Below are 23,977 nucleotides of genomic sequence, written 5' to 3'. Positions count from 1 at the left end.
CCTGCCTGGTTCTTAAAGGTCGCTTATACTAGGGAGGTGAGACGCTCACCTCCCTGCCTTATACCATAAAGCAAAGCTCTCTCCGTTTTCGGCCTATAACAAATGCAATTAAGTATGAGAAAGAAAAAAAAAAAGAACAGTGAAAATCTAATCGAGGTCAGATACTGGAGAAAAGCTTCTAATATCAATATTTTCTGTTTCATGAAAAACATATATTTTGTGAGAATCATACGTGTAACAAAGATGAGATGATGACGTCATCTATACATGGCAAAATCTTTCATTTACGTGCATTCCATTTTTCACAAGATTTACTTTCCTGAACTGAATAAAAAAGAAAAAGAAAAAAAGTTTTGATGCTGTTTACTGCAGTCAAATAAAAGGTGGCGTGATCAGGCAAACAGACACCCTTAATGTGTGTGTTGGTGTGTGTGTGTGGGGGGGGGGGGGGGTGGGGGATGGGTGGGTTGTTGCTGTTGCAAGATCAATGAATTTTTTTTCCCCAACAGTTTTTATGTTGAAGCCAATGAGAGAGTTGTGAGACGATGCGACCATCGCCCATTAAAATATGATTCCAACCAATAATAGTAATCGATGACAGTAGTTGGGCTCTCCAGTATACTTTAGGGTTAATCAAGTGCATGTTAAGCTGGAAAAAAAATTGCGTAAATCCGCACAAGAAAATGTACGTAATGTGCCCACGCAAATCAAGGTGCAAAAGCAAAATTTTGGTGATTCATAAGAATTAAAGTGCCTTCTGAAGGAAAAATAACAAAATTCTTAGCTTTTGTGTTTTCAATTCTTTTCTAGACCCATCAATTGTTTTTTCAAGGGCTACCCTGCTGAAAGAAAACGGAATAAATAAATAGATAAATGAATGGATAGATAGATAGATAAATAGATTTAATAGATAGATAGATAGATAGATAAATAAATAGATAAATAGATAAATAGATAAATAAATAGATAAATAAATAAATAAATAAATGAATAGATAAATAGATAAATAAATAAATAAATAAATAAATAAATAAATGAATAGATAAATAGATAGATAAATAAATAAATAAATAAATAAATAAATAAATAAATAAATAAATAAATATGCATGCTCGTCACTTGCGTCATCGTATAGTCAAAACACAATGTGTATACACATATACAAATCTTGCAAATAAAATAAGGCTCTAGTACGTTAAAGGCATGGTATAGTTTTGGTTATAAGATAGGGCTTCAGATTTTCATTGTGTGTGTGTGTGTGTGTGTGTGTGCGTATGTGTGTAAAAATGAGAAACCTCTGAGTGAATATGAAAGAGCATACAATTCTAACAGGAAAACAAAGTTTATCTGACAAAAAATTGGTTTTGAAATGTCAAAGATATCCAAAAACGAAGAGGTCCTAATAAAAGGTGGGACCCATGTTTTGACCACTGTGGATATCTCAGCCATTTCAAAACTGACCTTCATCACATAAACTTTGAATTCCTCAGAGAATTGTATGCTCTTTTATATATCTTTATATATGTGGTTTCTAATTTTCTCACAAAAAGTTAAAACTTGAAACCCCTCCTCAACCAAAACAATATAATTCCTGTAAGTGCCTGATTGGGCCACCAAAAGACAGCCTTTTTGAAAATTTGGTGGCCCTATACCATTTTTTGTTTGTTTGCTAGTGGCCCTAGGCCATTGCTAATGTCGAGCCCTGATATATTATATAAGGAAACTCTGTGAAAGATGTTAATAGCAGAAATCTGTTGTTTTATATATATATATATATATATATATATAAAATAAACATATATAGACATGTATATACATGTATATTCATGTATTTGCTAGAAGCTATTTACCTATAACCGAAAAGACCAAGAAGGTGATGAATTATTTCATCTACTACGTGGCACTCATAAGCCTCCATACATTTACACTTGCACAATGTGGCTCTAATTCATAGACATGATTAAGTCCCATTTACTCGGAATAATAATACTGATACAGGAAGACAGTAAAGTGAATAACATTTTACATATAGAATTTTTACTTTCATGGCTGAATGACCATCTCATAGGTAAGAGAAAGAGTTTATAAGAACACACCCTCCAATGACTATCAAATCATGTATGTATAAAAACATAATTTCACAATTGACTGCAAGTTATCTTCCTGTCATGCCCACAGCCAGGGCTTAGAGAAACAGGCAATATAGGCCTTCATAGATCCAAGACTGGGACTGAATTTCTATTTCACTGTCACAGAAATTTCGTCATAACCGAGTTCATTATAACAAGAGTAAACTGTCATTAACGTATTCCTTATGGATGTCCATGAGACAACCAAAAACCGAAAAAGTAGGTTTATTTCATGATCATGACCTGCTGGTTTTAAACTTGGTTTGTCGGTATGTTGCCTTTCTAAAATTACACTTTACATCTCAACTCTAACTACATATCCTCTTGGAACATAAATAGAGAGCTCACTAAACACACTCTATGGGAGTTGATAATTCATTTCTCAAGTACTGTATGTGCCATATATTTCAGCTTTTGGTGTGTGTGTGGCTTTTTTATGAAGTGTGAGAGATGGGTCTGATTCTCATTTTAACAACACATGAAAATATTAATTTCGATGTCGACATGAATGCAATGTCCACATCTGCATTTCCTCCCCATCTATTGCAGTACTCCACGATCAAGAATTTAACCACTTGCAACATTGTCGGGAAGTTCCAATTCACGAAAATTTTGACTCGCTAAATATATGAATACAGTATGGTCACATGCCTGTTCAAGTCATATATTTGCTCATGAGTTGCTATTTATGTGTAGACATCCTGAACTTGGACAGGATGTTCTGTACTCATCAAAATCTATAAGTAGCATACTGCATAAAACATGCAGTAGAAAAAGGGTGAAGGCAGGTGCTATGGTTAAGTTACAGGGTGCATAACTGCTGCTGCTTTATTTCAGATTGGTTCGAATTAATACATTTTCATGGAGTTCAGGCCCGGTAAGGCTGCTAACGATGAAAACATTTTACAACAAATTATCATTATCACTGTTATATCTGTGATTATCATCACATGGTGAAGATATCTATAATTATCATCATTATCAATACAAAAACAAAAACAAAATTAGAATTAATTAATTAATTGGAATTAATATATTTAAATGGACTACAAGCCCGGTAAAGCTGCTAACAATGAAAACAATTTACAACAAATTATCATTATCACTGATATATCTGTAATTATTATCACACGGTTATGATATCTCATTATTATCATCATTATCAATACAAATACAAAGTCAGTTATCACATGAACAGAGAAATTATGTCTTCCCCCAGTTGGACGCAATGCAGACAGAGCGAGTGGGATACTAACAGCTCAGTATTGTTACTGTAGCCTTACAAGCCTTATTCACTTGCATTGCTTCGCATAGATAATTTGGCACTTTCATCTTCAGCTGGAGCATCACATGAATACAAATCGTTAAAATTATTTTTACGCTTACACGGATACTTTTAAGTCTCTGATCTGCATGCCACCTTCACAATTGCTCGTGACCTTTACTACACAAACCATGTACCATGATTCATATACTGCTAAGTATAATCAATGAATGAGTTTTCTGTTCCTTTGACAAATTCAAACGGGAAAAATTGCAATTGACAAATTCTTGGAATATTCATCTGTGACTTACCCTCAAGTCATCATTATTTCCTCTCTCTTTTTTTTTCTTCGGTGTCATAAAATTTAAAAATAGGTTTATGTAAGTAATACAGTCAACCTTGCTTAAGTCGACCTCACATAAATCAAATAATTGCCCAAGTCAAAGGTCTTTTCAAGTCCTCTTCTCTTTATATTCTATTTACTTAAATCCTTCATAAGTAGAATTTTCTCTGCTTCGAAGCTATTTCTTCAGTCCAAATAGATTCGACTTAAGCGAGACTGACTATACATGAACACCCTGCAAAAGAGTAAAGAGAGCAAAAAACAACAACAAACAAACATCTGATTAAAAAAAAAAAAAGAAAATGAACCTGAATATACACAAAATGAAATCTAAAAATTAATCATAACAAAACTCCACCAGAGGGAGCACTGTTTGATGAACCCAATATAGCCTTCAATTTGAATTGATATATTAGATCTAGGGCATTAAAAAATGCAATGAAGTCATCATGTGTTCAAGTTCCAGACCCTGACAGCTTTTTGGTCTCATCATGCTGTGTCGCCAGGCTTTCTTCCAAGCAGCAGAAAGATGGGAGATACAATTTGTAGCATGGTATCATTTGGTGATGCTTCGGGGTCTCCAAGAGCTGTAAGAACCCTGTGTAAGTAGAAGATATAAAGGTACTGGCATTCATTGCAGGAAATAGATTTACAGACAGACAAACACATCCAAAATAAACAAAACAATGACAATGCAACAGGGTTTATCAAGACAGGTTATTTAACACTTCAAATGTCTCATATGTCATATGTCAATAGTGATCTGTGTGGATATAAATTTATTTAAATGTCAAAGGGCATTCTAAGGTGAGGGTCTAAAGAGGTGGCTGTATGTAGCAAGATCACAATATATTTGTACATATCCATGCATCATCTTCACTCGATTTTTTCAAACAGCAATATTACTGAACGGTAGTACAAGACCTAATCAAGGAATCATCAAAAAAATGTAAGCCATTGAAATTCATTTAGGTGAACACACTGCTAGTAAACCCTTTTTTGAACTTTGAGTGATGATTGGCACCAAAAACAAACAAACAAACAAACAAACAAACAAACAAACAAACAAACAAACAAAAACAAAAACAAAAACCTCAAAGCACTGAACACACTGTTCGAAGGTATTGGTGCAGGAAGGATTATAAAAATTGTCACCGCACTACATTATCAAACTGAGATAAATTAAAACAACTCTTCTAGTGATCTATAGATATTGGACTGTTGTGCCTTCTCACTTTTTCTGATACTCCGGTAGCAAGGTTTCCTTTGTTGGATCCTTCTCCAAACACAGCTGGTATGCAGACCAACTCCTCAGGTAGCCAATGAAATGGGCTAGACTCCACTCCACTCTGATCTCCAGTGAATCATCCCTTTAATCACAGAAATAGGTCAGGTCAGTCAACACGCAAGGAGTCTGACAAATCCTGTTAGTTCTCTCAGAAGTCTCTTAACTTATATGCATTTCAAGCACATGCACTGCACCTGATTTTACCAGGTTCAAAACATTAACACCCACTGCCATATGAATGAGTAGAAAACAAACAAACAAACAAACAAACAGTGACTGGCAATAAAAAAAATGATAATAATAATTTAAGAAGATGGCACAAGTGGCCTCTCAAAGGGAACTCCATGTCAAAGATAATGTGGAAAAATGTTGTCACATCAATTCACATTTTCTTACCAAATGCACTTAACCTGTTGAGGACGAGTCCCGAGTATACTCGGGCAGGTGTCTATGGGAAATGCGTGTTGTAGCAAAATCAAACCGTCCTCAACGGGTTAATTGCTTTGTGTGTAGTTTCATGGGTGCAAGCTCAGATCTGTATAATAAAAAATATACGTACCGATGTATATAAAAACCCCTGACATTTTGAAGGCAAAAGATACTATATTGGCAACACAGCACACATTTCAAGGGTGCCAAATTAACATATAGGAGAGAAAAAAATCACTAAAGAAATGCATCTTTTTACTGTTGATGAAGACAAACATACTTTATATGTCCCCCCCCCCCCAAAAAAAAACAAAAAGAAAAAAATACATGGCAGCTCTGTAGTTTGCATGCCATAGTTTTGTTTGCTATGACCCCGTTTACAGTGGTGGGCCAGGCCGAGCCACGGCCGAGCCCGGCCTTAATTGCGGTACTCGCCCGGCAAGTTTGTCCGTTTACAGCTCCAAGCTCAGCCTGGGCTTTTAATTCAAACCTTCCAATATTTTGTCGTAATGGCGCTCTGCTTGTAAACAAACGACTATTATTCGGAGCGCGCCGGTTGCTATTTAGTACTGCATTTGGCCCAGTTTGCATTTACAGTGAGAAAAGGCCGGGCTCGGCCGCGGCTTGACCGCGGCTGAGACTACCTCCAGAGCTTGGCCAAATGCGCAGCCGATTTTGGTACCGCATTTGGCCTTTTGCGTGTTTACAGTGAAATGAAGTCCAGGCTCGGCCGTGGCCGAACCCGGCCCTTTCACTCACTGTAAACAGGGTCTATGCCCTTCAATCTCAGGCCAGCCTTTCTGTCATCTGGTGCTTGTCATAAAGGTATATACATAAAGTTGGATACATCAATATTACCAATATGAAAGAGTGGTCACCTACACAATATTTAATCAACCTAATGGCCACAAAGAGCACAAAAGTGTGAATTGGTCTTTTCCCTCGGTGAAAACTTACACAAGGTGGTGTGGAAGAGATAAACAGATATGAAGTCTATTTTACAAGTCAGTGTTCATTTGTCTTCAGGAAGAACAGTTCTTTCATGCACTCATATATCAATACCATATCTACCATGGACAAAGTAGCAACTGCCATCTGCATCATATGTTATGATTAAAGGCAGGGCTCAACACTAACGGTGGCCCGGTGTCCCGGGGCCACCAAAATTTCAGAAATGAAGAATTTGGTGGCCTGATCGGGCCACCAAAAAAGGACGGATGTTTGCCTTTGGGCCACCAAAAATAAAAGTTAGTGTGGAGCCCTGTTAAAGGAATTTCAAATGAACACTAATATCCACTGAAAGAAAAAAATTTCAAACCAATCACAATCTAATATTGCAAACTGCATGCAAAATACAAAAGAAAGTAACAGTTGGCAAATTGGTCTTACATACATGCCCAGAGGTAAATGATATTGGTACAACTTTACTCACCTTTCAGATTCTTCAAACGGCAGAGAAAAATCAGCGTACTTATTCTCTATATGTCTTCTCCTTTCATTCCAGTATGAACCAAGAGCATCAAAGTAGAGCTATGCGAAAGTAAATAACAATAAGATTAAAGAGTTTTTGTGACAAACATACTTCTGATTAGACTGCACAGCTCATCATTACTTTCCTCTGAAAGTGCTATACATGGCTGACAACTGATATTGGTTCATGAAGTTTGCCTGTGTGGCCATGCCTATCCTTTACCCCCTTCACTGATATTTGTGTTTTCTCAACTGTGGAATTATGGATCTTATGACTTCTCAAATGGTTATCACACTTCAACAGAGAGGAAAAACCTGTGTAACGCCTAAGTACAGGCACCATTTACACTACTGATATTTTCAGAACACCTACAATGTGAAAATGTCAAGGTAGAACTCTATAAACTTTTAGTGTAAGGACACACAAATGAATACAATAAGCCCAACGGTACTGTATCAGTGGCAGATCCAGAATGGGCTGCATTGGGTGCGCACCCCATCTTTATTTTTTGTTAAAACAAAAGAAATAAAAAGAAAAAAATGGGGGCATGCCCCCCCCCCCCCCCCAGTTTTGTAAAGGCGCCTCCCCTTTACGGAATTCTGGATCCACCCCTGTGTATGACAGTTTGAAATTGCATCATATATTTCTAGCCTTCACATGAATGGCACATCATTCTTCCCTCCCCACAATGGCATGGCATGGCAATTTTCCTTTTCTAATTGGCAGAGCTACTGACCTCATCAAAGTCTTTTGCAAGCAATTTCTTAATGGCTGGCTTCTGGTGGTCCAGCCAGGGTACGCCATAACCGTAGACGGCCAAGCAGCCACGGGGCCTTAGAATCCGCCTCGACTCCTCACAGAAGGACTTGAAGTCCAGCCAGTGGACTGCCTGGGCACAGGTCACCAGGTCCACAGAGCCTGCCTCCACTGGCAAGCTGTCTGCTGGAGACACCCTCACGGACAGGAATCAAAAACCAAGCACAAAAACTTACTGGTACACGCCATATAAGTCAACTGTGTGAAGAAACCTTCTAATCTTGTGAGGTGTTAAATCTGTTACACTTTCAATAACTGCTTAAGTGTGAATAAATTTGTCCTGTCTATGGTGAAAGCAATTGTTTCACTGGAACCAATATAACACGAGACATCATGACTATCACCCAGATTTGATCTCACTCACACAAACCTATAGAATTGATTGACAATCTCCACAGGTAGTGTAAAACCATAAATTTTTGTGTGCATTTAAATTTTGCAAATCTGGCAAGAGCCAAGATTCGCAAAACTAAAATACACAAGAAAATTCTTGTCTACACTGTAATTCATTGGATGGGAGTGGTTACTCTTGGAAATTTTTCGCTGCCAAAAAAAAATGTCACTCCCAAAAAGACAGTTGGCTCCAATTTGCAACAATGTTATGCTGTGAATATTTCTTGCTTTACAATAATCCAATACAAACTTGCCAAAATAGGTGATCTGCTTTCTCCTTTATCTCCTACCATCTTCACACTCCTCAAGGTTTAACCCTAGGGACTTTGATGAGAGAAAAACACTCACTTGAATTCAACATTTGATGTTGTGTTTGCCTTGGAAGCAGCCTCAATTTGTGCCTTGCTGATATCAAAGCCTATCACTCGCTGGAAGGACGGTGCTATCCCATGAGTACTCTGTCCTGAACCACAGCCCACATCCACTGCCGTACCATGTGGAGGAGGTTTCTTGAAGAAATATTACAATTTCATACATCATTTTTCAAACATCAAAGAGCACTTTTAAGTGGTTAACAGTGCAGTATTATTCACACATGTAGATGTCACGACTATATGCTTATCAACCCAAGTTTTATGGCAAAGGAGATCAAGATACAACAGTACATATAAATCTGGTGCATCTTTCATACTGTACGACTCTTCATTAAGTCAAAAGATTTGTAACATTTTCGTTTTTCCCATATTCCCATATTTTTCCATAATTCCCATTTTATTCCAATGTCTCAAGGAAAAAGATGTCTACATTGAACGTTTACTTATCCCTAAAAGCAAGGAAATACAAGAAAATATCAGATTTCAATGATCAATCACAAAACATGACTAACACAACACCTGTATAGTGATAGATTGAGTGAAAATCTCTTTAATACAAAACGTTGGCTTCAATTTGTTGTATGGCGACAGATACTGTTGGAAAGCAAAAATCATATTACAAAGATTTTACAAATGACTGAATATTAAATGGCAACTCACCTTTTTATTCAGGAAAGACAAAATCCTGTGATACAGTTCTGCGGGATATGTGGGTCTGAATTTCACATAGGAGTCCACGTGAGAAACTTTCTCGAACAACCTGATGTTTGCCATCCTCAGCTTGTGTCAGTCGCGTTGTTTCTGTGTTTTAGATGCAAAAGATGATCACACAATGGGATGACATTTCCCAGTGAATACCAAGGGTGTTATCTCCCAACAGACTTTGAATGATGGTATAAAATCTATATTTCTTGTGACTTCTTCCATATAAAATGTGTGCTCATTCCCCACAGGGACTTGCTATTATCGACAGCTTAGCATACAGCAAAAAGTAGACTTACTGAAATCACCAAAACACCTTGTTCAGGAAGAGGAAGTAATCAAGACATGGAGAGTTTAACATCAGTTGTTGTCGAGTTTGTGTGGTTGATCTGTGTTAACAGTTAACAGACCCATATGCTATAGGCTAACTGTTTGGATTCCACATGACTAAACAGAGAGAAATAATCTGGTGAACATGGCTTTTCATCTTTAGTCATTCATTCTGCCATGGTTTACATCTGCTCACTTACATTTCAACAACAGGGGGCGCTAAACCACAGTGGTCTTCTAACCTTCTGAGCCTACTTAAAGAGGGCACCTTGGTGAGTTCCAACAAGTGCCTTCTTTAGTCCTCTCCTCTTCTCCTGAGCAAAGCACCAAGGCAAGTTATGCCTTCCTGCTTTGTTGTCCTCAACAAGGCATCTATGAATATATGACTCTATGAGTCGCGTGTCCCTTTCTCAATTTCTTACCTTTATCTCTTTTTTTTTTTTGATGCAAGTTTTAACAGTCACTTTCTTGCTTTCTCATGCTTCACATAGTGCTCACATGTTTCAACAAACTGCCTGTTTTGCACACATGTAAGCATCAATAACAGCTAAACTTGTTTTCAGTGATTATTCATTACAAAAATTAATTGTTTCAGCAAAATCAAGCTGAAAGTGAAACAGAAGTCAGAAACTGAACAAGAAATGTATGAATAAAGATGTTCTTCCTCAAATGTGCATGAAAGCATCATTTATATCGTAATCTGTCTTTGCAAAGACAATGTACATGTAATAAGATGTATCTTTTCACACCACAGCTACTGCAAACAAAACATGGCCCGTTTAAGTTTGACATATATCATGCCTAGTCTTAAGTATATACAGGTATGGTATTACCGGACAGCATGGTAACTCCGGAAAAAGCACTTGACTTCTGCATACCAATGACTAGCCTCACAGAGATTTGTACGGAGCGAAATCACAAAAACTGCAACACAAGAATGTAAAAACTCTAAGAAATTCACATTTCACCTCGGATTTAGAAGAAGATGTTGATCTATCACAAGATTGTATTGCGTGAATTGTGCGAAATGTTCATGTTACACATTTTTCCATAAAATACAAAATTTGAGCCAGATTTAATTGCTGATTTTCTCTTTGTCGTCTGCTCAGTAAGAATGTGTACAGTGAACCCTGGGTATGAATTGTGATTCTGGTGCAAGAACAAGATGTGAAAGACATTGTGTCTGCAATTATAATACAATTTGAAGTCTATTTGCCAAAAATTGTCATGAATTACTGTACTAAATTTTCATAATTCTACTGAATTCATAATTTTTAGGTCATTATGAATGACCAGTGCCATTTTTGGCCAAAATTTCATCCTCTGAATATGGAATTTAGAGGCACAAAAAAAACACAAAACAACCGGTGATACGATCCACTCTCCTATAAATGTAAATAACCAATATACAACATTTAATCGTTCATCAGTGCTACCACTACATGATGAGAAATGATCAGCATGCAACACACAGACACATAGCGACATACATTACAAACCCTCTCCCAGGCCGGGCCCAGTTAGCGCATTGAATTTCACCAGACTCATCAATCATACTGACATCATGACATTACCAAAGCTAGTACTAGTAGTATGGTAGTTCTACTACGCATCGACCATCCTTTTTGAATAGTTTTGGCGCAGAGAACGCTTAGTACGCACTGCACTGTGCGCAGCTAAAGCACATAAAAATGTATTGGCTTTGACCATTAATGAGGATATGTGGGAAAACGCAAAAATTCACTGTTCATTAATGGTTTTAATCAAGAACAAAATTTTGAATGAATATTTTAACCGAATCGTAATGTAATGTCAATGCATTTTCTAAAAAGCTTCATACAAATGGTGTTCAATACAACTCGGTTTGTGTGCATTGCCAATGCAAAAACAGCAGTCAATCTAAAAAAGCAGCGGCACCACGGGGAGCTGAAAAGAGGCCACTCAAGTTCGACGGCGATATTTTTGCACTGAAACTTACTTACTTAGAACTGAAAAGGGAACAACAGCATTTGACAGTCATGATATAGACTGTGACATAGACCTAGTGCTGCATGGATTTTCTCAATCACGTAGGTCAAGTTTTTACGTGAATTTCAGTTTTAAATATTCTTATCAAGCAAATAAAAATTAGGCGGTCGATGAGTAGTAGGTCCAACCATACTAGGGTCAAACTTAGACTAGACTTCTCTTAAAACTCAAACTGTAGAAGGCAGATCTTATTCTTGGATATCCAGACCGGTAATCATGTAGAAATGCACACCTACCGTTCGCTTCGCCGTTTGTCAATAAAATTTTGTGCAGCTATTGGAGATGCTAAATTGAACCATATCAGAGAGTTTTCATGGAATTAGAAAGCCGAAAAGGTAAGAAAAATGAGAAATCAGAGTTGAAAAGTACGTTGGTCGCGAACATAGTCTCCGATGTAAGCGAATCCGGTCAAAACGTCCCCGGGTCAAAACGTCCCCGCCGTGTTCCAACCAAAACGTCCCCGGGTCGCGTACCAGAACGTCCCCGCTTTTGTCCGCGCGCGCTCTGTGGGTCAAATGCACACATTCATGAAGAAAATACACTCTGGCGCATATGGACGCTAAGGTACTTTCGCACCTGTTTGTCGAATGACCTCCAAACATGCACAAACTCACCCTAGTTATCCAGTAACCTAAATACTTGCATCTGAGTGAGATTCGAGTCCAGAAGAAATGGAATTTTCACCATTCTTTTTTTCTTGTCACTTATCTACTTATGGGAATAATCTTGATCGCAACTACTCGCTCGGCGATCACTGCGTTGCATCGAATTCGCGTTGCACAGGAGCAGACACCGCGCATGGCAGCACAGCTAGCTAGCAGAGAGCTACCTAAATGTTGCTCTAAATAACAAAATTTCTTCACATTTACCGTTATGAATTGATAAGTGATACTTAGATTTTATAAAAAATTTATGACATAGAACATTTTGACCCGAACACGTTTTGGTGCCAGCTGGGCCCGGGGACGTACGTTTTGGTCGTACCCGAGGACGTTTTGGTCGTACCCGAGGACGTTTTGGCTCGGGGACGTTTTGACGTGGGGACGTTATGACCGGTAAGCGATGTAAGTAGTGCACCGATTTCGCGAGAACGATGTCAACGACTATAATCGATTCTGGTAGTCTCTAATTAGCCGCTTACTAACAATATCGAACTTGACTCGTGCAATACGTGTAGCCCCTACTTTTTTTTTTTCGTATTTTTTTTTTACGGTTAGCTCACCTGAGTCGAAGGCTCAAGTGAGCTATTGTGATAGTTCTTTGTTTTCATTGCCACTATCATGATTATCACTATTCAAATTATTGATACAGGTGCATATTATTCATACCAGGATTTAGACATCGATCCTTTCTTTAAATATTGTGGCAAGTATTGATTTTATCATGACAAAAGTTGATAATAACTTAATTTGAATAGTGTTGAAGGGAATAGAATGAGGTTGAAGGAAAAGTGGAAGAAAAAGGTTAGGCTATTTATTACGGTATTAGGAGGGAGAGAGAAAGAGAGAGAAAAGAAGATGAGAAGGAAGTTGAATTCAGAGGGGATATATGTTTCTAGTAATCTACATAATTTATAGGCCTAATTTAAATAATAAATTAATGAGAATAGTATTACGAAAAGTGCATGTTATGTTATACAATGATGTATTAACGTTAATATTGTGGACTTCTCATAAAGTGCTCATTTTACCTAAAAAGAAACAGAATATTGAAATTGAAATAGTAATTTGTTTTTAATTGATAGGTTCAACTTATACTAGAAAGTAATTGTCTTTATGATAGTATTTATTTTTTTTATTTCATTCTTTTAATTATATGTATACAAAAACTGCAGCCCCAGTATTTGCTTTTGTTTTGTAGTAAAAATCCATTTTATTGTGCAATATTCATGATGGATAATTCCCATTTTTTCATACATGTATATCTTTTACTGACATTTTGTACACATATTATCTGTCCATCATTTAGTCAGCAAAAAATGTTGACAGATATACAGTCACTCGCAGGAGAAAATTAACTAAAACAATAAAAAAACAGGCGCACAAGATCACTTTCTTTCTTACACTTTCCTGTCGAGCCGACGTAATTATTGTGGTTAAACACCAAACAAGCGGCTGTATCACAGACTACAACAATCGATTATCCTCGTTATATCGCTCTTCCACATAATCGATCATCCATCATGCTACGCTGACACAGCCGTCGATCGGCGTACTTTTGAGTCAAATTAGCTACTTTTCTTCTGTAATTGATTATGAAATTTCATGAAACCGTCAGATATGGTCCATCTTGACATTTCTGATAGCTACAAGAAGTTTTCACTAACAAATTAAGGAAGGAAATGGTAGGTGTGCATGGTGTGCATTTCTACATGATTACCAACTTGACCATCAAGAAGCTTACTCGTAATACAGTAACTGGGACTATTCACATTAAAGACGGACGAGTTAAGTTGAAGGCCCAGTTTAATATTTCACAGCCTCTATCTTGCGAAATGGCGAAGCAGGCGACCAAGAGGACCGACTACTTCGCAAACATTCATCCAGTTCACAGTGTCAGCTGCTAGAAACAATGAGAGCAATGCGTTCAATTACTAGTAACCGCTCAACTTAATACTCTGACTTTGTTTATGTTTATACCGGTAGATCGTTGAAAGTCGCATGCATGGCATTCGTAAACTGTAGTTCAGTACAATCAGTGTAACTCAATGGGGGGGGGGGGGGGGGGGGGGGGGGTGTCATTGACATCAGCTATTTGCATGCTGCTGCTGCAGCTCTCAATACTAGTACAATCTGTACTAGTAGTCTGTCAGCATTTTATTAACAGCGCCCTCTCACTTAAAGGGATGATACAGTATTGGTGGAGACGAGAATTGGGCTTTTAACTTTTTGCGAGATACCAAGAAAGCACTTATGAAATAGTACAGAGCACACCATTTTAAGAGGAATTCAAAGTTTATTTGATGAAAATCGGGTTTGGAATGATTGAAACATCCAAAAACAAAGTAAAACAAAGCGATCGTAATAAGAAGGTGGGTCCCACACTTTATTAGAATCGCTCTGTTTTGGATATCTCAGCCATTTCAAAAACAATTTTCATCAAATAAACGTTGAATTCCCCGTGGAATTACATGCTCTTTCATATTTCATAAGAGGTTTCTCATTATCTCACCAAAACTACTAGAAACCTGAAATTAGGTCTCAACCAAAACTCTACGATCCCTTTAATGTAACGTAAACTTTTTGTCACAGTACATAATGTAGTACTAGTATACTCAAGTTTCTTTCTGATACTACAGTATTGCTACAGACAGGGGCGGATCCAGGAATTCCGTAAAGAATTAAATGAGGGGGGGGGGTGCACGCACCCAAATGTTTTTCTTCTTATTTCTTTTGTTTCAGCAAAAAACAAGGGGGGGGGGGGAGGGTGCCCGGTGCGCTCCCCGTGGATCCGCCACTGACATAGAATAATTCCGAATATGGCGTATAATAGCAATGAGATGTGTGTATACTAAAATTAATGTACATCGTGAATGTAAGAGATTATTTAGCAGAGGGGTGGAGGTTAGGGTGTGAGTTTTCTTAAATTTGTCTCCCTCTACAAAATAAATGTTTGTTAAAATAATCAGTAGTTGCGATCTTACAAATTTTATTTGTAGAGGGAGACAAATAATTGAAAAATGTTTATACATTGTATTGAAGATCCATGTGATATGATCTGACCTTACCTTTAGATTCTAGTTAGATATAGCTAGTGTATGTCAAAAACGCTTATATAAATGCCTGCTTTGGTGATGGCAACGCTATAAAAGCAAGATTAGCATGCATAAACTTTCCCTTCGAAGATGAAAAAAAAAACACCCAAAAAACAAAACAAAACAAACCAAAATACCAACGACCGACGGGTTAGATATATCATTTTATGTTCATTGTTGTTTGAGAAATGTTAAGATGTGTGGATGTTTAGATGGGAGTGTAAACTTTATCAAAAGTTATTTCTTGTTGATTGGGGCTGAATAGTTTTTGTCATCATAACGCTGAGCTAAATTCATTATTATGGAACCATGTTAGAACATAGAGCACATCGGGTAAAAAAGCAAACTAGTGGCCACGTATAGGCATAATTATATGAAAATCGAATGAGATCATCCCGAAGGCGATTTATTGTGGCAAACAGCGAGATTAGAATGAAGTTCTTTAGTTGACTGTCTATGCTGAATGTCAGTGAAAACTTTAATAGCCTTCAATTCCACAACCACAACAAGTAATGGAATGAAAAAAGAAAGAAGAGGAAATGGAGAGAGAATTAGGGACGTGTGAAAGGTATACAGATGAAAATGCGGGGAACCCCCCCCCCCCCAAAAAAAAAAAAAAAAAGTAACCACGGGACACACATATAGCACGGAAGTAATCCTGTAGTAAGAAGAGATATTAGACCTATACTCGTACCGTAATAGAGGTGACTATGAAGGCAACAGATATAGATCATTATGATCTCAAGCTACACAATATTATTTATCTTCATGCAACTGTCATTCAATGCCTTGAACTGTTTAAGAAAAAAAAAAGATTTCAGCGGTACGGCATAAAACAAAAAGTGTATGTCTGGTGTTGATTTTTTGTTGTTGTTGTTGTGGTAATACTGGTGTTATCGTTGAGCAATGATCACAATTCTTAATGGAATAATAACAACGAATATTTAATCAAGGGTATGGCCTATAACATTGATAAAATAGCTTACTGTTATTTCTAAATTTCATAACCCTTTAATGTTCCACCGGGGAATATTGTTAAATTGAAGATGTGGATGGAACCTTTGGATATTCATGGGTGTGTTGATTATGGTCCGTTTTTATTCTTATTTCATTTTTCCCTTTGTGGACGACCCACAAAGGTGTGTGCGTGTGGAGGAGGGGGAGCTGCAGCCCCCTCCCCCTGTGTATTATACAAATGCCTTGAGAGTTTTGCCTTGAGGCACAGTAAGTTTGTTTCAAATATTCTTGATCAAAAATTTAAACAAAAAAAAAAAGGGAAAATGTGAGGAGAGAATACATGCAGTGGATGCAATGTTGTGGAGAGATCCTACAGTGACCGTCCGAACAGGGCGCGATGTCAGAATTGTTTTGTGATGTCACAATTGATACATTTCAGTGCCGAAGCAGTGCACGATGTCAGAACCGCTTTGTGATGTCACAGTTCACTTTGTTACATTTCACAAAGTGACCGTATGAAGCAGCGCGCGATGATAAAATTGCTTTGTGATGTAACAATTGCTTTGTCAGAAATTGTTACATTTCCCAGTGACGAAGCAGTGCAAGATGTCAGAACCGCTTTGTGATGTCACAATCAGCCCTACTTTGTTACAAAGTGAATACGAAGCAGCGCGCGATGTTAGAATTGCTCTGTGATGTCACAATTGCTGTCAAAAATTGTTACATTTCACAGTGCCGAAGCAGTGCAAGATGTTAGAGCTGCTTTGTGATGTCATTAACTTTGTTACATTTCACAAAGTGACTGTATGAAGCAGCGCGCGATGATAGAATTGCTTTGTGATGTCACAATTGTCAGAAATTGTTACATTTCTCAGTGACGAAGCGATGCAAGATGTCAGAACCACTTTGTGATGTCACAATTATTTTGATACATTTAACAAAGTGACCGTATGAAGCAGCGCGTGATGTTAGAATTGCTTTGTGATGTCACAATTTCTGACAAAGCAATTGTTACATTTCACAGTGACCGCTGAAGCAGTGCAAGATGACACAATTACTTTATTACAGTTCACAAAGTGAATGTACGAATCAGCATGCGATGTTAGAATTGCTTTGTCAGAAATTTTTACATTTACAGTGACGAAGCAGTGCAAGGTGTCAGAACTGCTTTGTGCTTAAACTGCTTTGTGCTTTGTGCTGAACTGCTCTGCTTAATACTAGTACTTTGTTACAATCCACAAAGTGACAGTACGAAGCACTGCGCGCGATTAGAATTGCTTTGTGATATCTTTTCAAAGATGTACCGTGGAGCGTCTCAGAGAAGCCAACATTCTCAAACAGTTAAAAATGCACAAGATCACGTGAAGCTCTTTCAGCCAATCACTAGAGGATTAACTTTCTATCAAAAAATATAATTTCGACAGCAGTTAACTAATGTTGGCATGTTTGACACTCCATTATATTTGTGAAATGATGTTACAAAGCTATTATGAAATCCAGTGGCGTATCTAGGGAAAACGGCGCCCGGGGCAAGCGCGAAAATTGCGTCCCTAATTTCTGAAATAGACTAGTGTTCAACCCCAACCCGATCCCGGTAGGGACTTTAAGCAAAGTCCACATGATATGCTTTTCAAGCCCTTAAAAGGGGTCTTTTGAAAGTGATTTAAATGTAATGAATTTTGATAAGTTTTGGCGAGCGAGCGCAGCGAGGGAGCCGAAAATTTTTGTATTTCAGCTGACAAAACATGGAATTCTTGTCATTTTTTGCTTATCAAATCTTACAATTCTAATCAAGATAGTGACGGCCTTATAGATAACGATTTATCTATACCAAGAAACTGAGTACTTTAAAAAAATATTCTAAATCAGGGGGGCATTTCATGAAGCATTTTGTCCGACAACTTGTCGGACAAAATCTGCTCTCAGCCAATCAGAAGCAAGGATTTCAGTAGCTTTTAACAGTTTGTCAGACGAGATATCTGACAAATTGCTTCATGAAATGCCCCCCATGTACGCGCGATTGAGCCGAAATTTGTATATTTCCGCGTCATCATGACGTTTGTTCTTATCTCCTTTTTGTTTTGATAAATTTTTGTATTTCAGCTTACAAAACATGGAACTCTTGTCATTTTTTGCTTATCAAATCTTACAATTCTAATGAAGATATAGTGACGGCCTTATAGAAAACGATTTTTACCAACAAACTGAAGACTTGAAAAAATACTCTAAATTAGTACGAGTGAGTGAGCCGAAATTTGTATATTTCCGCGTCATCATTACATTTTGTTCTTATCTTGTTTGATTTTTTTGGTGCCCCCCCCCGTATTTTCGAAACCGTTGGCGCCTTCTTTTGATCCAATTGGCGATCGCTTCAGAACGAAAGAAATTGCAGCCGCAGCCCCGTGAAACATTTTGCCTGCTAAACATAAAATGACATGTGTGAACACAATAGACATTGTCATTTTGTCCGCGCCATCATCACATTTTGTTCTCACCTTCTTCTTCTATATAAAATTTAGAGAGCGAGCGCAGCGAGCGAGCCGAAAATTGTTGTATTTCAGCTTACATAACATGGAATTCTTGTGTGAACACAATAAACATTGTCATTTTGTCCGAGTCATCATTGTGTTTTGTTTTTATCTTTTTTTATTTGGTTTTCTGCCCCCCCCCCCCCACCATTCTTCCTCCCCCCCCCCCCTTTCCGGTGAGTTGTTTCTTCTTCTTCTTCTTCTTCTTCTTCTTTTTTCTTTTTCTTTTTCTTTTTTCTTCCTTTTTTCTTTTTTCTTTCTTCTTCTTTTTTTTTTTTGCGCCCTCAAGGAGTGGCGCCCGGGGCACGTGCCCCCCTTGCCCCCCCCTAGATACGCCACTGATGAAATCACAAAGGAATTGTGACGTCGCACACTGCTTTCTACAGTCACTTTTTGAAATATCGCAAAGTTTGTTATATCGCGCGCTGCCTCCTGTGGTCACTTTATGAAATGTAACGAAACATAATTGCCACATTATAAGCCAATTCTGATATCGCACGCTGCTTGGTACGGTATAACATTTTGAAAATTGTGACATCACGCGCTGCTTCCTACAGTCACTTTCTGTAATGTAACAAAGTAATTTTGACCCGATCGCGCCCTGCTTCCTACGGTCAATGTACGTATAGGATCCCTCCCACAACATCGCATCGTCCATATGACGTCTCATATTTCCTCCTAGCTTTTGGTAAAAAAATTGATCCAAACTATAAAACAAATAATTATACTCTGCCTAATTTTGAGTTTCTGGTCACAAGTATGGCCCCTGGTGCCTTCATGAGTAGGCCTACCATTAACTTTTTTTTAAACCCATTTTTGCAAAATCTCCCGTTCTCCCGCTTGAGATTTAATTTCCCCCGCCCTGGCTCTGTGTCTCCCGTTGGAAATATTTCTTACTTATTGCTATTGTATGTTGGAAAAATAAGCCTTAGATAGCACCAGGGAGCATGTAGAACCCTAGGAACTTCGCGCTTCGCACACATCAACTTGGAGTCTCCCGCTTGCTAGGGGTTTCAGGCGGGAGAATCTCCAGATCAGAAGGTGCTTTGGGTTGGAGTCTCTGCTTCTGGGCTGCGCCACTCAGTGAATACTACTACAGTCAAACCTGTCTTCTTCTTCTTCTTCTTCTTCTTCTGATTAAGTCCTGCCTCCTTCAATAGACTGAAGATTCTTGCAGACTGTGCTATTTACATTACAATACAGTTTATTTACAGATATTTACAAGCACATAGAAAATTTGACGAAAATAACTAGCCACTGTGATCAACCGTTAGACGGTTTCGGAATGATCCCACAGATGGCGCTGAAACAATTTCTGACTACAGGGAATTCCAGTTCCTTACAGTTCTTGGAAAGAACGAATGGCGATGCGATTCAGTTCTCGAGTATGGTACCTGATAGGAGTTTTGTGCTAGGCTCTCGTCAACAGAGTAACCTGTTTGATACTATAGTCCTGTGCTGAAAGAGGAGTAAGATTATTGTGTATTTTGTACATCATAATTAGTCTGTCATTTTCTCTGCGTTGTTCCAGAGTGGTCCAATCAGTCCACCTCCCTGGTCCAATCAAGTTCTTGCAGCATTTTGGTGACACTTGAGGTGTTATGGTAGCGATTTAAAGTGAATCTCGCAGCTCTTCTCTGGACCATTTCCACTTTGTGGATTAGGTTCTTGGAAGATGGGTCCCGAACTGTGGAAGCATACTCAACAATTTGTCGAACCAAAGTTTTGTAAGCTGTGGCTTAAACATCAGAAGATTTCATGCGAAGATTGCGTCTCAAAAATGCAAGGATGTTGTTGGCTTTATTGACAGTATTTTGATGTGTTGGGTCCACTTCAAATCAGAAGTGATGGTTACACCCAGTACTTCACGGATTCAACAAATTCAAGAGGGGCGTTATCGATGATACACGTGTTGCACCTTTCTTCTTTTCCTGGATATTGTCAAAACCTTACACTTATCTGTGTTCAAAACCATCATCCATTTTTCGCCCAGTCACAAATTTTGTTTAGGTCCTCTTGAAGATTTTGCGTATGATGTTGATTGTCAATGGTCATGTAGGAAATTGCATCATCGGCAAAAATGCGAACCTTTGACGCTAGACCATCTGGCAAGTCATTAATGTAAAGCAGAAAGAGGCAAGGCCCAAGAACCGACCCTTGATGCACTCCAGATCCTACCGCTATTGGAGGAGACTTAATACCATCTAAAACGACCCTCTGACTTCTTCCATTGAGAAAGCTTTGAATCCATCTAAGATTTTTCCCCTGATACCGTAGTAGTCCAGTTACGTAAAAGCCGCTCATGTCCAACCTTGTCAAAAGCATTTGAGAAATCCATGATTATAACATTCGTTTGACGCCCTTCATCCAAGTTCCTGTGTAGATCGCTTGTGAAACCTAGTAATTGTTGTTCACATGACATGTTCTTACGGAAGCCATATTGCAGGGGAAAATAATGTTATTTTCGTCACCGTGCGTCATAATTTTGCTGGCTAAAACGTGTTCCGTTAGTTTGCAGCAAATACATGTCAGCGAAATGGGGCGGTAGTTTACAGGAGTAGATCGATTACCTGGTAGACTGGTACAACATTTGCTTCACCCCAATCATTTGGTATTTCACTTAATTCATATGACAACCGGAATATATTACAAAGAATTGGAGCCAGAATGTTTGCCAGCTGCTTCAAGACTCGTGGAGTTATACCATCCGGTCCAGGGGCTTTGTACTGCATATCTTTAAACCACAAAGCAACTTTTCTACACCCTTTGATGTAAACACAATATCCTCCATTTCTTTAAAGTCTGAGGTTACCGGTAGTAAGTCATTCGGTATGGGTGTTTCCTTGGTGAAAACACTTTTGAACTGTTGTCTATAATATTGCGGCCAACCAAGGGAGACGAAAAAAGTGGCCGTTATAGACAAGTGGTCGCTATAGACAGGTTATCCAACTTTGTGTGCATTGCCTACATGTATATGTTTCATCGTTGTATACACCTATAAGTACTTACATTTACATGTATGTGTGTACGTATGCACACGTGTGTTTCATGCATTGAACAATGCCGGTGTTTATCAATATTGTTGCACAGTAGCATGTGTACAGCCGTGAAGAAAGCTTAACACTAGCAGTGGCGGATCCAGGGGGGGGGGGCGCAAGAGGCGCACGCCCCCCCCCCTTATTCATCGTTAAAAACAAAAGAAATAAAAAGAAAAAAATGAAATGAAACCCGGAAGTAGCACCAGAAATATTAGTTGCGCCCCCCCCCCCCTTTACAGAATTCCTGGATCCGCCCCTGCACTAGTGCAGTATTATGACTGAATGAGTGATGAATGCAGCAGTGACAATCACTGCACGTTGCCCAGGAATGACTGGCACGACTACAAGCAGAAAAACACGCTGAATTACTGGCTCGGCTACCGCTCCATCGGGTCTATGGCCGTTATAGACAGGTTAAAATCTATACCGCGGGAAACAAAATTTATGGCCGCTGGCCGCAAACAGGTGGCCGCTACACACAGGGTCTTTAACAGGGCTTTTCTCTCGGGGATTTTTTAGTAGCCGCTATAGACAGGTGGCCGCTAAGGCAGGTTTGACTGTATTTTGGAATTACCTCTGCCCATAATTCTAACCAGAAACTCTGAAGGCAAAGTGTATTTTTTGTAACTCGAATTTCCGACATGCATATTAGGGCCTATCGCTGCAGGTTTCTTTTTTCAGTGACAACAATCGAGCAACAAGATCGGTCCTTTGAAATCACTCTTTCGCGCAGAGTCACATTCACAGCACCTGAAATTGTCGGGAACAATATTTGGAGAACACAATAGATTCGAGTGAGGTACATTCAGCTAGATTCAGGTTTTGGGAGGAGATACTTACTACGATCTAGTAGTACATGAAATAACAACCAGAGGATTTTTTTTTTCTTTTTTCTTAACCAATAAATACACTATAATCGTCAGGCTTGTAACTTTAATCATTTTTTGAAAAAAATAATTTTGTGTTTCCAGATTGTTATTATGATTTCTCAAGATGGATTAACAATTAAGAATGATATGGCTACATCAAGCCCGAGTCTCTCAATAGAAAGAGGAATGAAGGTATTTTACAGTATGATTCATCTATTCCCAAATGTATTGCAAATGCCTTACAATCTTGTTAAGTGTATCTATATGGTACCTGTTCTTAATTTCTGACTTTCCTCAATCGTCAGGACCGTTCAAGTTGACAATATGAATATGGTACTTCGTAACATAATGAAGACCACCCGGCGCCCGGCCCAGGTACTAACTGTCCACGAAGGTAGCCGTACATTGCTCACCGAGGCCCCAACTGATAGCACTAGCTACGACTCTTGACTCGTGCATTGTATACAGTTGCCATGACGCTAAACCTGTTGAGCGGCCATTCATTGCGCAATAGAATCGAAAGCGATGATTGATGATACAGGCAAAAACAGCTTAAATGAAAGTGAAAAAGAAGCAGTTAATGGATAATTGTTCAACAATATTACTAATGTAATGTAATTATCACGGAGGAAAGGTGATTTTTCGGCTAAATTTGAGGGAAAGTAGAAGGGGTTGAGTGTTTCGTGGTGCAACTTCTAAACAAGTTCTTCACATCGCTGCGCGCGTACGCGTTCGCCACGCATATCATGCCCACTAAACATGTACTTTCAGAGCTGCGGTAAAAATCGATACAAAGAGTGAATACAGTACACACGTCAATACACACACGTACACGTACGTAAAATACGATCACACACACGGTAACTCCCATGTACCCTATCCGCGGTGACCACCGATTGGTACATACACGTATATGTACAGTACACGTACACCCGCTGGCTAGCTGCTTCATACGTACAAAGTCAAGCAACACTCGATCGTCGCACCACACCACCTACACCCTTGTCGGAACTGATCGCCATAAAGTAGCATCCAGTATTTCCTTTTTAACTAACAAACAGCAGTTGTTCACACATATCTCATTTATGTTTTAACAGGTGAGTGAACGAAATTTTGATGTTAAGTAGCTATTATTTTCTAATTTCATTTAAAAAAGGTAAATAAATGCATATGTGAGCAACAGAAACGAAATCTCTTTCGACGAGACTTCCTTCGCGGCCGCGGCCAGAGCCGCAGGCTATCATCCAGGACCTAGCCCGTGGTC

The 23,977-nt window shown here is 38.6% G+C and overlaps 1 protein-coding gene across 5 annotated transcripts; it reads right to left on the bottom strand.

Annotated features, from left to right (window-relative positions):
• Nucleotides 1–2,034: 2,034 nt before the first annotated feature.
• LOC140231575 (putative methyltransferase DDB_G0268948) lies at nucleotides 2,035–23,068 on the bottom strand. 5 transcript variants are annotated; one of them, XM_072311718.1, is made up of 8 exons: nucleotides 12,552–12,602; nucleotides 11,804–11,852; nucleotides 9,168–9,308; nucleotides 8,482–8,642; nucleotides 7,661–7,877; nucleotides 6,886–6,983; nucleotides 4,972–5,106; nucleotides 2,035–4,334 (listed from the first exon to the last, which is right to left on the bottom strand). In XM_072311718.1, the coding sequence occupies exons 3-8, from the start codon at nucleotides 9,279–9,281 to the stop codon at nucleotides 4,226–4,228; spliced, it is 834 nt and encodes a 277-aa protein (XP_072167819.1). In that variant the 5' UTR covers nucleotides 9,282–9,308; nucleotides 11,804–11,852; nucleotides 12,552–12,602; the 3' UTR covers nucleotides 2,035–4,225. The 5 variants fall into 5 exon arrangements, with proteins under 5 accessions (XP_072167819.1, XP_072167817.1, XP_072167818.1 ...); XM_072311716.1 differs by lacking the exons at nucleotides 11,804–11,852; nucleotides 12,552–12,602 and adding an exon at nucleotides 22,985–23,068; XM_072311717.1 differs by lacking the exons at nucleotides 11,804–11,852; nucleotides 12,552–12,602 and adding an exon at nucleotides 14,184–14,222.
• Between the last annotated feature and the right edge of the window lie 909 nt (nucleotides 23,069–23,977).

Source organism: Diadema setosum, chromosome 8, assembly GCF_964275005.1.
Source record: "Diadema setosum chromosome 8, eeDiaSeto1, whole genome shotgun sequence".
Classification (NCBI taxonomy): Eukaryota; Metazoa; Echinodermata; class Echinoidea; order Diadematoida; family Diadematidae; genus Diadema; species Diadema setosum.
The sequence above is the reverse complement of the archived record's forward strand: the minus strand, read 5'-3'. Positions and strand labels throughout refer to the sequence as shown.

Coding starts and splice junctions, on each gene's coding strand:
- LOC140231575 (XM_072311716.1), bottom strand. CDS start 9,281: ATGGCAAACATCAGGTTGTTCGAGAAAGTTTCTCACGTGGACTCCTAT. Junction 7,878..8,481: donor ACATCAAATGTTGAATTCAA/GTGAGTGTTTTT, acceptor CCTGTCCGTGAG/GGTGTCTCCAGCAGACAGCT. Junction 5,107..6,885: donor CCGTTTGAAGAATCTGAAAG/GTGAGTAAAGTT, acceptor CTGTGATTAAAG/GGATGATTCACTGGAGATCA.